We start from the raw sequence: 16,707 nt of genomic DNA on the forward strand, positions 1-16,707 counted from the left end.
CTGTCCTTGTTGGCCCTTCCCTGCTGAGGGATGCCCTGGGTTCAGCGCTTAGAACCACAGCTGGCCCGCAGCTGCGCTCAGGGGAACCACACCCGGGCAAGAGAAACGATGTGCCCACTCTAGCCATGGACATGGCCACGAGCCCCTAGAACCAGCCATGGAAAGTTTCCTTTGCTTCCGCACTTGGATCCTTGTAAAATCACCACTCACCATGGGGGGGGGGGGGCGCCAGTGAAATGGTTCGGTTACTGCCCTGGGGGACAGAGGAGGGTTGCAGGCACTGGGGTGTGAGCTGAGCAGGGGGGAGAGGCTGCCGTGCAAAGGACTGGGTCCCCCTCTTCCATCACTTAGTGTGTGACTAGGCAAGACCTTGGTTCCGAGCCTCAGTTTCCCCACCTGTAAGCAGTGATGAAAACCGTCAACCACACAGGGCTGTTGTGACTGTGGAAAAGCGCAGGCCAGGGTCCGGCACACAGCAGGAGCTCCGCTGAGGGAGGGAAGGCTGAGGGAGCTGCAGGGGAGGGAGGGAGCCCACCTCTCACCCCGGGCTCTGGGGTCAGGCCTGGGGACAGAGGTCTGGGGGCAGATGGTGCACCTGTCAGAGCTCATGAGGACAGTGTGCCCCACCAGGCGAGCAAGCATGAGTGTGTGTGTCTCAGCAGTCTGGCCAAGCCAGGAGCGGGGCAGTGACTGATCACTCCTTTCTGACCATAGGATGCTGCTGACCTCGGCCATGCAGGGAGCAGCTGAAGAAGGTTCACACTGCGGAAAAGGACTTTATCCCGTGTGTGGAATCAGGCACACAAATCAGCTTGCTGCTCCCGACGCTGGTGGGCTGGCGTGTCGGGGCAGCCAGCGAGGAATAGCCAAGGAAGCGATGTGCTATCATGAGTGCTGACCCAAGAGGGCGGCAGGCCTAGCAAGATAAAGCAGTCTGGGTCCATTCGGAGGAGGGCCAAAGTCCCCAGCACGTGGCCACTCTGTGCGATAAGGCAGGCTAAGATGGAGGGGGTGCTAACACCCCAGGGGCAGCAGGGAGCAGAAGTGGCCAGTGACAGTGTGGTACACGAACTCTGGCTTCTTCCCAGCTTTGGGTAAGAGTGGCCCGGGCAGGCTGGCAGGGCTCTGCACCCTGGCACGGGGGTCACCTGCCAAAGGACTAGCCCATGTCTAGGAGCCACTGAACACCTGGTTAAAACCGGAGTCTTCCCGTTGCCTGGGCTAATGTCTGGCTCGTGTGTGCGGGACACAGGAGGGAAGCTCCAGTTTGGACCAGCTGAGCCTAGGAGGCATGGAGGGCGAGGGCCTAGGGGACCTCCACCTCACCAAAGCCATTGGACCAGGCCCCTCCCCCAAAAGAGGTGGTTTAGGTTGGAGAAAGGATAGATGTAATGTGCAACTGCCACCTGCCTCCAGGCTTGGCCCATCTGCAAGCCCTGAAGCTTGGCCCAGACAGGACACCCCTGCCCCCCTGCTTAGGGAACGGACAGGCCCAGGGGTGTCCCTGGAGTTCTTTGCTCTACCTCCACCTGGTGGGCTGGCAGGGCTCAGTCTCCTGCATGCTCAGCTCAGGCCACAGCCCTTAGATCACTGGTGCCACCATCCTGTCACTGGTGGGAGCCAGTGGCTGCTCAGAGACAGGCCCAGGCCACACTCCAGGTCCTCCCAGCCCAGGGCTTCTGACCCCGCTGTCTTCCACAGGCTGACCTTTCAGGCAGCTCAATTGCTCTTGCCACACAGCAGCCCACCGAGGGCTGGGCCATGACACTCCAGCCTGCCTTAAGCAGTGACTCTCGGGGAGCCAGGAAAGGTGGCTCCTCAAGACCAAGCTCTCAGATTGCCATGCATCGAATAAGAACAGACACCCTGTGCCTGGCCTGTGGCTCAGCTGCCGAGCTGTGTGCCAAGTCACCCGAACTGAGCCTCGGTGCTGTCATTTGAAAAATGGGGACAATGTGCCAATGCACAGGGCAACGCCCAGCACATGGTAAATGACAGCAGCTATGTGGTTTTCCCTGGGCTGGGGCAGCTCATGTGACCCTGAGTCACAGACTCGGCACCTGTGAGATGAGACGGTAACTTCACTTCCCCAGCATCACACGACAAACTCCATGATCCTGCGTGTGGCCTAGTGTGGTGCCTGGCACCTGGGCCCCAGACAGACTGTCCACACTGTCACACCCACTCCCATGGGCTTCCCGTTGCCGGGGCTGGAGGCAGTCTGAGGGAGCCAGCAGTATGGAGGTGCCCCCGGCATGGAGGGATGCCACGGAGATGGTAGTGGGGCCTCCCAGCAGGGCAAGTGACTGCACCTGCCCACACCTGCTCAGAGGTGTTGCTGGATGCCCCATCCTGCTGTTCCACTTGTGCCATCTGCAGGTGCTTAACTCCTGGGTGGCCCCCAGCCCGGCCCCAAACCATCCCTGTCTGGTGAGGCCAACAGGTCACTTCCCAGCTGGAGACTGAACGGCATTGCTAGCAGGATGCTTTTCTATCTTTAATTGGGTTACAAAAGACACCTCTCCCAGTACAAGGTCGGCCAACAGGTGGGTGGGCCCAGTGCCCGGGGGGAGCCTCGCTTGGGAGGGACAGAGCGAGGATGCAGGGAAGGCAGTGGAGGTCATGGGGGTGCTGCGGACAGCCCCGGAAGCCTCCCCTCTGCAGCCTGGGGCTGGTGAGGCCTCCCCGCACCGTGTGCAGTTTCGTACCTGGACAGCAGGCAGCTTGGCAGAGGGCCACACACCCCGCCTTCAGCAGCTACCCAAACCTGGGGGCCCCACAAGCAGGTGCTGGGGAACAGACCCGGGGCTGTGACAAAGCTTGTGCCATATCCGGCCCCTAGCCAGGCCTCGACTGGCAGTGTGGGCTCCTCCGGGGTTGCATCCAGGAAGGGGATCACCCAGGGCAAGGAGTCACACCAGGGAGACCCGGCAGCCAGCCTGTCTGTCACAGGACCTCCTGGTTTTCAGCAAAGTAGTGGTCGGTTGGGGCAGAGGAGGAGGCAGAGGGGGCCCAGCTCCCAACGGGAACCTGTCCTGTTACCCCAATTCATCCAGCTGCCCCTCCACAGCCCAAGTGGCGAGGCCCAGCATGGCTGGGTCAGCCCATCGTCGAGGAGGAGAGAAGGGGTAAGAAGCCATCCTCAACGCAGCCTTAACACCGAAGGAGGGAAAGCAGCCCCGGCCAAGGGGAATGAGAGCAGCAGGGGCTCGGGCTGCAGGCGCCAGGCCCCCTGCTCATAAGGCAAACAGCGTGTCCTCCTCTTTCTCCTGGCTCTTCTTTTGAGGGGCAGCGCCACGAGCAGGACCCGGGGGGCCCTCAGCTGAGGGGCTGGAGAGGTTGGGCAATCGATCGGCGGCTTTGGCCCGTTCTTCCAGGAACTTGTCAAATTCTACAGGAACAAGAAGGGGACTAGGGGTGGGTTCTGCGGCCATAGGGGAGAGGGGCGGGCGGGCAAGTGGGCAGGGCACCCTACCTTCGCTGGTGACGCCCTTGGGCTCCTCCGCGTCATTCCCCTGAGAAGGCAGGAGGCAGAGGTTACCACAGGGGTCCGGGCGTGGGATCGGGGGTAAGGGTGGACTCAGCCTCTGGCTGGGCCCAGGACCCGAACCTCGGCCCCACCCCTTCCTGAGCTGCAGACTTGGGTGTCACCTGACTGCTCCATGCCTCAGTTTCCCGCTTGGTAAAACTGGTTGTCGAGAAGCTAAGACGGTCATCACACTGAGTGCCAAGCCCCGGGTGTGGTGTGTAGCCCCTGGGTCCTAAGTAGCAGTCCCTTTCCTGCCCGGTGTAGGTGGGCAGACTTGCCCTTGTGGTGGGAAGGGACCCAGAGGTGGGGACCACACAGGCTACAGGTGGGGTGAGGATGCCTTTGTGTCCACCTGACATGGGCCCTTGCCTGACCTGGGGCAGAAACACAGCCTTGGCCGTTGGCAGAAGGCAGCCTCTGTACCTGGGAGCGCTCAGGCCCTTGGTTGTTGGTGCCCAATGTGGGGGCGGGAGATGCGGGGGAAGGAGCCCGGCTGTCGCTGTCGCTGGGACAGCAGAGGCTGGCTGCCCCTTCTGCTGGGGGAGGGGGGGGCGCAGGGCTCTGCAGACAGCCTAGGCCCCTGCCTCCCCCAGGGCTCAGCAGTCTCCTGGTCTGTAAGACGGGGCTGCTGCAGGTGCCTCGCGGACAGGCCTGGGGGCTCAGCGCTGCCATGCTTACCCTCAGCCCCCCTCCTCCCCTCGGGCTGATGTTCCCAGGGACCCATGGTGGCTCAGGCAGCTGTGAGGTGTGCAGTGCCCAGGCTGCCTCCGAAGGGAGTGCCCCGAGGGGGCGGGCGGGGTGGGAGTGCCCACATGGATGCTCCGTCCTTGTCATGTTCACGCTGCCCGTGACGTCCTTCCTCGTGAGAGAAACGGCCCGCTGTCAGGTGGGTGAGGGATGCGCCTGAGGCTTTGCTTCTGGGCTGGGGGGCCCCGACTCACCACGTCAGTGGACAGCCACTGCTCGATGTCCTCCATGAGGCAGGCCTGGGTGACGGGGATCTGGAAGGAAGGGCGGGGGAGGGGGAGGACGGCAGTGAGGGGCAGTGCACTGGGTGGAAGGCCCCATAAGCTTGGGGCCCATAGGTTGGCCGGCCTATGGCGTCACCCCCAACCCTCAAGCTTCCTCACTTATGAAGTGGGGCCACATGTGCCCCACACCCTTCTGGGGAGGTCAAGATCCTGGTATCCCTCCAACGTGGCTCCTGCCGCCGTGCTGGGCTGTGGTCAAGGGGGATGCAGGGCCAGTAGCTAGGCAGGGGGCGGGGACGTGAGGAAGGGACGGACCCCCCTGCTGCCACATGCCAAGCGTGTGGAGGAGCATCTGATGGAAGAGTATTTGAAGTCCAGGGAGGGGCTGACCCTGTGTGGTAGGGAATGGCTTGGGCCAGGGGTGGCCGGCCTGTCTCCCGGCCCCTCTGGGGACTCTGAGCTCATGGTGGCAGGGCAGAGAAGCGCCGGAGTGCAGGGAGGTGCCCAAGTGCCCAGACAGGCCAGGCTGCTGACTCGGGGGCTGTGTGGCCGCTCACAGGGCCTTTGGCTCTGTGCCACAAACACGGGGGCTGGGGGCTTCCTTTTATGGTGTGAGGACCGGGGGGGGGGGGGGGGCTTTGGGACAGAGTCAGGGACGGCAGTCTGTCCTGCCCTTCACACGTGTGGCTTGGGCAGGTGACTTCTCTGACCCGGCTTCCCTCATCTGCAGAGTTCACTCGTACCTACCTACCGTACCTACTGTCCAGGCTGCTGTGGGAATGAAAGGAGGGGACGGACAGAAGGACTCTGGCAGGGGGAGGTGCTGAGAAGCGCAAGGTACTATTCAGCTACTTTGGGAAGAGAGAGAGATGACAGTCCATCCCCAGCCAAGCCAGTTCTGTCCCCAAGTTCACTGTCCCCAGCACCAGCGGGCCCCAGTGGAAGCAGGGCCTGGAGCAGAGCAGGAGCCCACTTTCCGGCGGCAGCACATCCTCTAGCTGCCCACACCAGCTCCTTCCCCACTCAGCACTCTGCTGGCACTTGGCCCAGAACCAGAGAGCCCAGTCACCTCCCAGCTGCCAGGCGGGCCACCTGGCCTTGCTTCCGAGTCAGGAGCCGGAGCCGGAAGCAGGCCCCAAGGAGCCCTGGAAGCGGGGGCAGAGGAGGTGGGACTGCGCTGAGTGCTGGGTGGGGGGCACCCACAGCACCCCTAATTCCTAACAGTCCACCCCCTCCAACAGCACCCCTGGGTGGAACCCCTGCTAGTGGCAGCCTTGGCTTTCGGGGTCAGCCAGCCTGGTCTCTCCTCACCATGCCTTGTCTCATCATCCAGGCACTGAGGCTCTTCTCACTGCTGCCTCCCATCTGGGTGAGAAAAGGTCACGCTGTGGTGGGAAGGGCAGGGACAGGGCCACTGGTATGCTGGCAGCCTTCTCCAACGTGGACACTCCTTTTTAAGTAGCTAGGCCTATTACCACCTTAGGAGGCCTCGCATGTGTATGGGTGTGTGTGTGCATGCGTGTGTGTATGCACACCTGTGCAGGTACTGGTGCTGTGGTGACAGGTAAGGGGACCAGGAAGCAGCAGAGGGTGTCTCTACAGAGGCCCTGGGACCCCAGAGTCCTGAATGAGCCAGGCAAAGCTTCTCCTCCCTTTCCCTCAACTTGGGGACAGACCTGAGCAATCCCAGCATGCAGGCAGCTGTTAGCCAGTCCCCTGGCTGTCCGGGGACTCTGATGGGTGTCTCGGGATTGGAACACTAGCTTACTCAGTTCCCTTGTGTTTATCGACGGGCAAACAGGATTCCTGAGGACCCGGATGATGGGTGGCAGAGGGGGACTGGAGTCCTGCCTCCCCAGTCCTGGACAGACCGGCTCAGAGTGGCACACGCTGTCCAGCACCCCCAGTCGTGGGACTCATGAAGCCTGGGGCAAACACTGGCTGCCCGTAGAGCTGGCTCTGGATTCCATGCTGTACTTTGCTGCCTGGAACCCAGCCTGACAGTTAGTGGGAGAAAGCCTTACAACCACCCAGCCAGATGTACACACCTTGGAGGCAGGTGGTTATGGACAGTTTTAAGAACATCATACCCTCATCTGATGGAAGCTGCTTAAATTTCTCGAGTGATCAGAGGAATAAACAGTAACTCAGCAGCTTCTGCTTTTTGGCAAGTAGAGGTGTGTGTTTTCTCCTTTTGGCTAACTTGCAAGGTGGTGTAGGAGCCAGGAGATCCAGGTTCTAGTTCTTTGGTGCCCCTGACGTGTGTGGCCCTTGCTGTGTGTCCCTGGGTGAGTGACACCTGTCTCTGGGCAGCAGCTCCTGCAGCTGCAACTAGAAGGGGTTGGCTGTAGAGTTAACCTCTGCCCCCGAGAAGCCAGGTGGCCCGAGAGGGAACAGCTTCCAGCAGGCTTCCAGAGTGTTCACATTCATCTGGATTCCAGGAGCCAGATTTTCTGGAGAGTTCGCCTGTGTTCCTTAGAACTCTGCAGCCATCTGGGGCTCTTACTACCAGCACTGGCTGTGGAGCCAGAAAGACCAGCAGCTGTCAAACAACCTCGCAAAACCAAGCCTTGGTTTTCCTGCCTGTAGGTGGGGAGAAGCATCCAGCAGCGCTGGGAAGGTGAAAGGCCTCACTCTGTGCCAGGCGCTGCACTAAAAATGTTAAACCTGCTGCCTCACTTGGCCTGTCAGTGGATCTCATCTGCCCAGGAGGATAGTAAGATGCCCTCAGGGTCTGTGTGAGGCCTCAGAGAGGCACACACAGGGCACAGGTTGCACAGATGACCACTTACAAAGGAAAAGAACAAGAGGCTCTGAGACACGGGTGTGAGTGTGCTCTGCTTGGTGCCCGGGCACAGTACATGCACGTGTGGGAGGCGTGTGAAGCTCGAGCTGCTCCTGCCTCCATAGTGCCAGGTCTTGCTCTGCTCTGACTTGGGAATGATTCCTAAGATGCTGGGGACACCTCTGGGGAGTCTCTGGGACGCCCTACCCACGGGCATCCTGGGCAGCTTCATCTTTCTACATTCCCCTCCACTCAAGACGGACCATGACCTCCACCTCACACGGGGCTCCTAGCTGTCCCTCAGGCTCTGTCTCCTGTCACTCAGTCCCACCCGGGCCTCAGAGGCCTGTGCTGTCACCGGCCCTTTCCTCTGCCAACCCTTCGCTGCTCCTGCCTCTCCGACCCCCGGGCCCTGCCGTTTCTAACTGCCTCCCCAGGAGCTACTCTGTCCACTTACTGGAACAAGAATTCTTGCCACCCCAAAGGCATCCAGGGATGAATTCAAAGGGATGAGAACTAGACTTGGAGTTCCTGCCAAGGTGGAGGGGTCACCCAGAGAGGGTGCCCACTGGGCACTTGGCTAACAGTCCCCCACATGGCCAAGCACTTCGATGGAACTAAAATGGTTCCCAGATGGCCCCCTGCAGCTTAGGGTCTGTCCTTTGGGCCTCTCTGTCCACACTCCTGCAGACAACAGTCTCTGGAGGATGTTGACAGAGCTCTAACTCCGCCAAGCACCTTGAACGCCCCTCCGACGCATCCTACCCAAGGCCGCTACTCAAGTTGGCGTTGTGCCTCAGGACGCACAGCTGGGAAGCCGTGGCGCTGGGATGGGAGCCCAGGCTACGGAGTCCAGCTCTCTGGTTCACACTCGGGCTGTCCAAGTCCTTGCTCCAACCCTTCCTCACTGTGAAGTGGGAATCACCACACTAGCTGCAAAGGGCCAACTGCAGAACCATGTGAGGAAGGGGCCAGGGCTCAGTGCACGGGGAGGCCGGTGGGCAGGTATTCCCTGGTCTTCCTTCTGGACAAGATGGCAGCAGACCCTCTGCTTACCGCTCCAGTGCTCTGCTGTCGGGCATCCAGGGCTCCCGCCAGACCATCTCTTGCTTGGGGGGCTTCATATTTCACCCTGAAACACAGAGACCCCCACAACCGTGAATGCTGCCCTTGCTGTACCAGGCGTGATGGGATGCAGGGGTGGGTGGGGACGAGCCAGACTCACATCCTGTGTGGACCTGCCTGGGTAACGGTTGACCTGGGCTCAGACATGTGACTATGACAGGTGGCGGCAAGGCTGAGGTGACAGAGGCTGGTGTCCGCCAATGGCTCTCACTCCAGGTATAAGAAATAGCCCCAGTGCCCCATGCCCATGGAGAATTTGTATCTCCAGAACCTTCTTTGAGGAGCTTCCACTTTGTGATGTAATAAATCGTGGTTCTGTGTAAGGCCACCTTTGGATGGGGAGTTCCCTTCTGCTGCTCAAAACAGCCACACAGACGGCAAAACAGCCACGCAGATGGCTGGGTGGGATGCCATCCGCATGGCTCTCCAGCATGAAGCTCTCCCCTGCCCTGCCCTGGTAGCCTGGTGGAGGGGCCTCTAAATTCCTGGGTGATGCCAGCCAGCCAGGCAGGGCACAGAGCACCGGGAGGGTGTTTGCTGTGTTTGAGGTGAGTCTCGGGGTGGGGGGATGTGCCAGAGGCCTTGGGGACCCAGCCCTGACTCTGGGAAAGAGCACTTATTCTCCCTCTGAAGCATCAGCAGGAGGGGAGGGCTCAGCAACGTCCCAGCCCAGGCTTGAGGGGAAGAAGTGCCTCGCACAATCGCAGCCACAGAAGGAAAAGCCCTGCACTTAGGGGTGGGCCAGGTCAAGGCTTCAGAACTGGGGCCCCATTGAATGAAACCCCTGCAATGCCAAATGGCTTTCCTGGGAATGGGGGAGACCTGGCACTTCAAATGGCCTCTTGAGTAAGACCCCAAATTCCCAGGCAGCTACTTTGACAGCCCTGCCACCCACTGCCTCCTGCAGGATGCAGAGTTGGCCAGGAGAGTGCAAGCATTAGCTAGCTCATCCCCCAGTTACATGGCTCCTTCCACTGGTGAGCTTCGGACTATCTGCAGGGCTGCGCAGGGGGTGGTGGTGGGGGTGGCAGGTGGGGTGCTCACGCCCTTCTGGACAGCAGCTTTGCAGGCCTGGCTGACTCTGGGCAGTGAGAGCCGCTGAGGAGGAAGTGATGGCTAAGACTGAGCCATACGTTCTGACCCAGGGAAGACCTGCCCACTCAGGCTATGGAAGTAGCCATGTTGCTTTCCCTCTGAGACACGGCAGGTGTGTCATGGAAAAAAAGTAGAGTAAGGCACATCCAGCCCTACGAACATACAGAAACTGATCCTTTTCTTCACTCAAAAGAACTACATGTTCTTTCCCAATTATATCCCCCACCTCTGCTTTTCTGTGTCTCTCCAACCCACAGAGCCCTGAGGATGAAGCTTGGCCATCCCCTGGGCCAAGCCTGTGGCAGTGGAGGGCTGAAGACACTCCCACCAGAGGAAGCCCACAAGGCCCACTCCCAGCTGTAGATGCTGGGCCGGTGTCTGCTGCAAACATCCAGTGCAGGCAGGAGTGGGGACGGCTACCCCTCAGAGGGGTGTGGGGGGCTGGTGGACAGGGGCTGGAGCTAGTGCCACCTGGATGACAGTGGCACTGGGGGGGGGTGGTGGGGAGTGGAGCGTGTCCCCAGGATGATGATACAGAAGAAGGTGAGGAAGAGCAATCCACTTCCAACAAAGCCTGGCTAAGGCGCTCTGAGTCTGGCTCATTGAGATGCTCCCTATTGCTCTCATTGGCGTCCCAAGTGGAAAGGCCTGGTCAGCTAGAGGCCACGATGGTGGCAGCTGCCGTCGAGGCTGGAGCAGAAACAGGGACTCACAAGGAGCCGGTTTCCTGGTGAGCAGTCGCAGAGCTGGTACAGATTAGAGGGAAGTGGGAGCCAGAGAGGCAGAGGGAGGTGTGGGTCAGACACCAGGTGGGCAGAAGAGGCCTCAGATGATTCAAGCACCCTGGGAAACAGGTGGAGGAGGGGAGTCTAAAGGCCGGTCAGGGCTAGAAGATCCAGCTGAAGCTGGGGGGGGGGGGGGAGGTAATTACCAAGCAGAACAAAGAGGAACTCGATGCTAGGGCACTCTCATCCCTGTGGGGTGCTTTTTGCTGTGGAGGAAACTAGTCCCCAGGGAGGGCCTGCGAGGACCCATGACCCAAGAATGTATATACAGGATGTGCCCTCCCCTGGCATCTCATGCTCCCCCTGCCTCTGAGCTTTGTACTCACTGTTCTTTAGCCTGAAATGGCCTTCTTGACTCTCATCCTGGAGGTCCAGCCCTGAGCCCCCTCTGTAGAGCTGCCTGCCACGACATGTGTCCGTGGAGCCTGGCCCACCCCTCCAGGAGAGCATGTAGTGTGGCACGGCAGTGGTCTGTGCATCTTACTCCCCATGAGGTTGCAGGCTCTGGAGAGCAGGGACTAGGTAGGCTTTTCTCTGTCCCCAGGGCCTATTCCCCAAAGGAGCGATGGCATAAAAGCAGGCCTCAGCCAGGATGGCAAGCTGGACTACCCTCCAGGCTGCAAATCCCACTGGACTCATTAGCTTCCCTCCACACCACGATCTCACAGTGCCCCAAACTCCATGGCAACCGTGAGCTGCTGGGCCCTGAGCACCGCAGCCTGGGTGTGCAGACTCCCAAAGATGCAGCTCCTAGCCCAGGCTGCCTACGGTCAGCTGCCAGGGCTGAGTAGCCCCATGCAGCCAGGCTGGCTGCAGCCTAACGGATTTGACCTGGCTGTGGTGTGGTGAGGACATCCCAGGGCCCCCGGGGGCCCACTGACAGTTCCCAGATAGGGCAAGGTGGGGAGGTGAAGGCCATTCAAATGACCACAATGAGCACTGGGGAGCAAGGGGCAACTGGTGAGGGAATCCCTTACTCTAGAGCTCTCCTTGGCTGTAAATCTTGGCTGCCCACAGCTCGGTCCTGGGTCCTGAACCAAGGGCTGAGAATAGCAAGCAAAGCTTCCCCTGACACACCTGTATGGGGCCACTCCCGAGAAGCTGAGGCAAAGGGCCAGCCTTGGCTGCTGAAAGCACCTCCCTGAAAACACTTCCCAGACAAGGACAGAACCCCAGCTCCAGTGCGAGGGGTAGGCCCAGTGGAGCCATAGGGACTTTGGGGGGAAAGTTAAGGGTGGCTAGGGATTATCACAAATGACCAGACGAGTCCCCGAGGTCTTCTCAGGGATCTTCCCTGCCTGCCCTGGAGGGCCTGTTGTGTGGCCTCCATGTAGTGGTGATGGCTCAGGCTATTGATGCAGTATGGAACTAGCAGCCCTGGGCTCTCAACCTAGTGCTGCCAAGGATCAACGGCCTGACTTGGGGCAAATGACCCAGCCCTCTGGGGCCTTGCCCTCCTCCTCTGATCAGATTATGTAAGATTCTGGCATACAGTGGTTCATCAAGGCACAGGGGACCCCTCCCTCGCCCAGGCCTGCCCAGGGGGCACCAAGTCTGCCTCTTGGCTGCAGGGTGTCTAGGCCACAAGGGACTGATCTAGAAGATAGCAGCTCTGCCATCCCGAGGAGGGCAGGGGGCCGTGCGCCCTTCCACGTGGTGTGCCAAGCAGCTGGGTTCAGGGATCCTGAGCGGCTCTGCCCTGACAGGGAGCAGCCCAAACTGCAGGGAATAGGCTGGGCCCGGGGCCACTCACTCTTTCCGTTGGTCAGCCAGAGAGCTGCCCCGGGTCAGTGCAAACATGTCAAACTCGCCTTCCAGTTGGCCAGAGGCCTCCAGAGACTGCAGGCCAGCCCTTACGCTGCTGGAGCCGAGGTCTGCGGGGACAGAAAGACACATGAAGGGCCCACCAACGGTCCCTGCATGCTAAGCAGCAGTTGAGCTGCCAGGCCCAGGGAGGACTCTGGAGAAGCACAGGGTGGGGGGTGGGGACAGTGCAGGTGTATGGCTGGGGCAGGCCACCTGCTGGCTGAGGGACCACGGCCATGTGACTTCCTCTCTTTAAGGTGGAGGCACAGGCTCCCGCCCAGGGCAGCTGTGAGAACAGGAAACCTGCCTCGCACATCTGGCACAGTACATGGCTGAGCATTGGGTGAGTGATCAGACGTGTGGCGGTGTTTTCAAACAGCCTAGTTGTAGCAGTTCAGAGCAGGCCCTTGATGACTTCCTAGGGCTTGGCACTGGCAGGCAGCCAGCAGCAGGGAGACTCATCACAGTGATGGTGATGGCAACTGCTATCATGTCCCGGGTGCACACCCTGGGCCCCCTTCATGCGTGTGCTTACCCAGTCCTCATGGTGATCCTGGAGGAAGGGCCCGTTCCTGCCCATTACACAGGAGCTAAGGGGACACGGGACATTCAAGTGACTAGCCTAAGGTCACCCAGATGGCTCATATCACAGAGGATTCGGTGTCGAGGGGCGACCACAGAGCAGTGGACTTCTGAGGTCCGAGGGGGCTTAGGAGTTGCAGGCTGTGGGGGAGAGCCCCCTGTGTTCAGTCCTGGGTACACAACCTTGCAGTGGGGCTCAGCCTGGTAAGGTAAGGTTTGGGCTGATGTTGTGCTGCTGGCACTCCAGCTCCACCAGTCTAATAGGAGGGCACCTCCAAGCTGCAGGGGTGCCCACAGCAACATGATGTGCCCTCGGCCAGTAGGGGCACACTGCACTTACTCATTCCTGCCAGCTGGGATGAGAGGCTGCCAGTGGCCACCTGGTCAGGGCCCATGTCGATCAGGTCAGCCGCCGCCTCGGCCTCTCGTGGGGCCTGGGGAGAAGGGAGATGCCACCGTTGCTCAAGGATGTGCCACAAGTGCCCCAGTAGCCAGGACAGGGAATCAGGGAGTCATCCCCACTCTGCCTCTAGCTCAGCTGCACCCCCTGGGAGGTGGGGAAGAACCTTGGGCATCACCTGGTGGCAAAGCCTTAGTTACCTTAAAGGAACAGTGACATAAAACACGAGAAGGGGACTTCTCTCTGAGCCTGGATAAGAAGGCACATCCTATGCTGGATGTCCAGGGAGGGAGGTGAGCACAGCCCTCCTCCTCTTTCCCATCAACACAGGCATGATCTGGGCCCAGAAAAGTGCCTTTACCTTGCCAGTCTGGCCTGTTCGGAACCGTTCAAACCTATGAAGACAGAAACAAGCAGTCAGAGAGGCAGAGAGGCCCCCTCAGCACAGGCCAAGCAGAGCTCTTCACACTGCCAGCCTCCAAATCCATGGTAGTGGGTCACGATTAGGGTGACAGGTCCAGTTTACACCTGCTATCCTTGGGCAACTGTTAACAGTGCTCCTCATTTGCTTGTCAGAGTGTCTCAATCGAATGATCAATTCTCTGGCCACTTGTCATGACCGGCAGTAAACTAACAAACAGGAACAGGCTAGAACAAAGAGGAAAGTGGAGATGCCCGGCACACAGCAAGGTAAGTGCTGTCTTATCAAATGTGTTCAGTGGTGAGTGAGCCTACTGACGTGAGTGCTTGTCAGTGGCTCTCCGGAGTGGTGTCAGAAGACACACATCTCTTACGCTGCTTCATGGAGCCACTGGGATTAGCCTCTGACAGGCCAACAGGCTGCTGAGGTGGCTGGAGAGAGCTGTGGTCTGCTGAGGCCTGGCCCTGTCACCTACTGAGTAACTGTGGGTACGCCACCTCTGAACCTCAGCTTCCTTGTCTATTCCAAGGGGGTGATAGAGAAACCTGCCTCTCAGACACAAGGATCCAGTGAAGACACTATGAGTAGGATAGTGAACTAGGAGGCAGCAGGCGTAGGTCAGGCCTGATGCCTGTGGGTGTCAAGGGGCCCCAGTCATCCCCAGACTGGGCCCTTGGGCCACCTCAGCCCACACCCCAAAATGGCAGAAAGGGACTCTTCTATTCTACTGGGCCAGCAAGCAGGAAGTGCTGGGCAGCTGTGGCCCACAGCGGTCCCTCCCCTTTCTAGACTGACTCAGAATCACTCAGTGTCTTGCTGGATAAAGACAGGAAATGAACTGGTGAAGGCTGGATAACTGTCTTGGCCCAGACTCCACTGGCTGCTAAGTGCTTACAGGTGTCACTCCGTAGACTCTTAGTCACCCCACGGGGCAGGCACCACCATGAACCTCATTTTCAGATACAGAGAGAGCCTGGTGCCCCTTCTATAATAGCACCTGAGTGCCCTCTGGGGAGCTGCTCGTCTCCCATTTCCTGTGATTCTGGTGTGACTGCCTTCAAGGGGCCCTCTTCCCTTCACTAACTGGTGGGTACAATGGAGCTGAGCCAATCAGGCTCTCTTGGAGAGCTGACTCTTGAACATAGTGACAGATAGTGGGTAAGTGTTTGAGGCTTATTTCCTGAAGGCAGCACCCTAGAGTCATGGTCCAGGAGTTTCTGCCCTGAGACCTCTGAGCTGTCCTGGGATCTTTCTTTCCCACACTGTGGGTGGGACTCGCTGTTGTACTCTTAGGATTCTGAAAGCTATCCGTTTCTTTTCTTTTTTTTTTTTAAGGTTTTATTTATTTAATCGAGAGAGAGAGAGAGAGAGAGAGAGAGACAGACAGACAGAGACAGAGATAGAGGCAGAGAGAGAAGCAGGCTCCATGCAGGGAGCCTGACGTGGGACTCGATCCCGGGTCTCCAGGATCACACCCCGGGCTGTAGGCGGCGCTAAACCGCTGAGCCACCTGGGCTGCCCAAGCTATCTGTTTCATAAAGGCTCTTCTAATGAATCCATTTCTTGCTAAAGTTGAGTGTCATGTAATGTGCAAAGAGTCAAAGAGCGGTAGTTAGCGGGTCCACGGCCCCAGAGCCAGGCAGCGGTGGAGTGAGCAAAGACAGTGAGCAAGGATAGAGCAGGCCTGTGTGCAGGGACACGGGAACAGCACAGGGGCAGGCACGGGGGGCAGGGCACACTCTGGCAAAGAGAGGAGAAGTGGCTGGAAGGCGGGGTCAAGTTCATGCCCACTGGGGAAGGAGAGAGCTGAAGGCACGTAGTCTAGTGTCTGAGAGGGAGGCGAGAGGAGCTTAGATGGTGCAGAGAGGGAGCCAGGGGAGGGAATGGGCTAGGGCAGCTGGTCAGAGGCTGGGGGAGGGAGGGCTACCGTTCGTGGCGCAGGAACACGTTGTTGAGGTTGTCGTTGACGATGAGCAACTCCTCGGTGAGCTGCTCATTGGCGATTCGGGGGATAAGCTCCAGAACCCGCTGCTGCATGGCGCGGCACGTCCGGTTGAGCTCCTGCGGGTGGAGGAAGAGAGATGATCACAGCTCCAGGGCCCAGAGCAAGGCCAGGGCTCGGGCTCCAGCCCTGTGCCACCCTGGATGACGGAGGGGCTTCCAAACCGGACTCCAAGCTCCACAGGGAGAGCTTTCAGGGTTCCATAAACAAGCCTCTGGATCCCACCTCCAGTGATCTACGCCAACATCTAACATGCAGCAGACAAGCCATACACAAGACAGAGCAGCTGGTTTAACCTGGCTTTGTGCCGACTTCTCATTGCCACCTTTGCTCGGTTGAAAAACCAAGAATGCAAGTGGTCAGTGGAACAAAGCATAACTTCTCTGGAGGACCAGGATCTTTTGGTAACCAAAACAAAAAATTAAACCAGACCACTCTAGCTGTTATCTGCAAACTCCGATTCTGAATTTTTCCCTCATTATTTTCCCTAAATTATTTGAGAGCAAGACAGCGAGCATGAGGTGTGGAGAAGAGCAGAGGGAGAGGGAGAAGCAGACTCCTCGATGGGCATGGAGCCCAACGTGGGGTTCGATCCCAGGACCCCTGAGATCATGACCTCAGCTGAAGGCAGATGCTTAACTGAGCCACCCAGGTGCCCCTTCCCTAATTCCTTTTTAAATACTTTTTACGTTGGAATCGTTTCAGATTTGCAGAAAAGCTGCCAAGATAATAAAGTTCCTGTGAACCCTTCATGCAGCTTCTCCTCAGTCTGGCGTTTGTCAAACTGAAGACGTTAACGCTGAGCCAATGCTATGAACTAATTCCAGACTTTCTTCAGCCTTGCTGTTATCCCACTAACGTCCTTCTGCTCCAGGATCCCATACTGTACTTAGTCACCATGTTGCTGATTGATTTTTAATCATTAAGTTATATATTTAAGCTCCTTTGGGCAAGAGAAAAAAATGAAAAGCCACAGCAGTGTAAGTTTTTCATTTGTAAGACAGACTCTTTCTTCAGGTTTGAGCCACTAGGTGGACAGATGCCTGGGTCACAGTGTCAAGGTGCAAGGTCGTTGGCACTTTTCTCCAGGAGGCACCACGAGGACCAGACGCTGCCCTGCTCTTGACATTGGTTTCTTTTGGACCCTGTTACCCACCTCCTCCTAGAAATTCCTCATCTGCCTTCATGTGGGGCAGGGCGGGCCTG

General features: G+C 58.7%; 1 protein-coding gene across 3 annotated transcripts in view; it reads right to left on the reverse strand.

Annotated features, from left to right (window-relative positions):
* Positions 1-2,476: 2,476 nt before the first annotated feature.
* Positions 2,477-16,707, reverse strand: part of TOM1 (target of myb1 membrane trafficking protein) — a 39,832-nt gene continuing 25,601 nt past the window's right edge. For 2 of the 3 annotated variants that reach the window (XM_055328389.1, XM_055328387.1), the window contains 9 exons: positions 15,427-15,560; positions 13,440-13,473; positions 13,019-13,112; positions 12,044-12,164; positions 8,342-8,417; positions 5,812-5,865; positions 4,471-4,530; positions 3,476-3,515; positions 2,477-3,391 (listed from right to left, as the gene is read on the reverse strand). In XM_055328389.1, the coding sequence (XP_055184364.1) occupies positions 3,237-3,391; positions 3,476-3,515; positions 4,471-4,530; positions 5,812-5,865; positions 8,342-8,417; positions 12,044-12,164; positions 13,019-13,112; positions 13,440-13,473; positions 15,427-15,560 (768 nt within the window). In that variant the 3' untranslated portion in view covers positions 2,477-3,236. The remainder of the gene's footprint in view (positions 3,392-3,475; positions 3,516-4,470; positions 4,531-5,811; positions 5,866-8,341; positions 8,418-12,043; positions 12,165-13,018; positions 13,113-13,439; positions 13,474-15,426; positions 15,561-16,707) is intronic. The other variant, XM_055328388.1, reaches the window with a different exon arrangement.

Source organism: Nyctereutes procyonoides, unplaced genomic scaffold, assembly GCF_905146905.1.
Source record: "Nyctereutes procyonoides isolate TBG_1078 unplaced genomic scaffold, NYPRO_anot_genome, whole genome shotgun sequence".
NCBI classification, from domain to species: domain Eukaryota; kingdom Metazoa; phylum Chordata; class Mammalia; order Carnivora; family Canidae; genus Nyctereutes; species Nyctereutes procyonoides.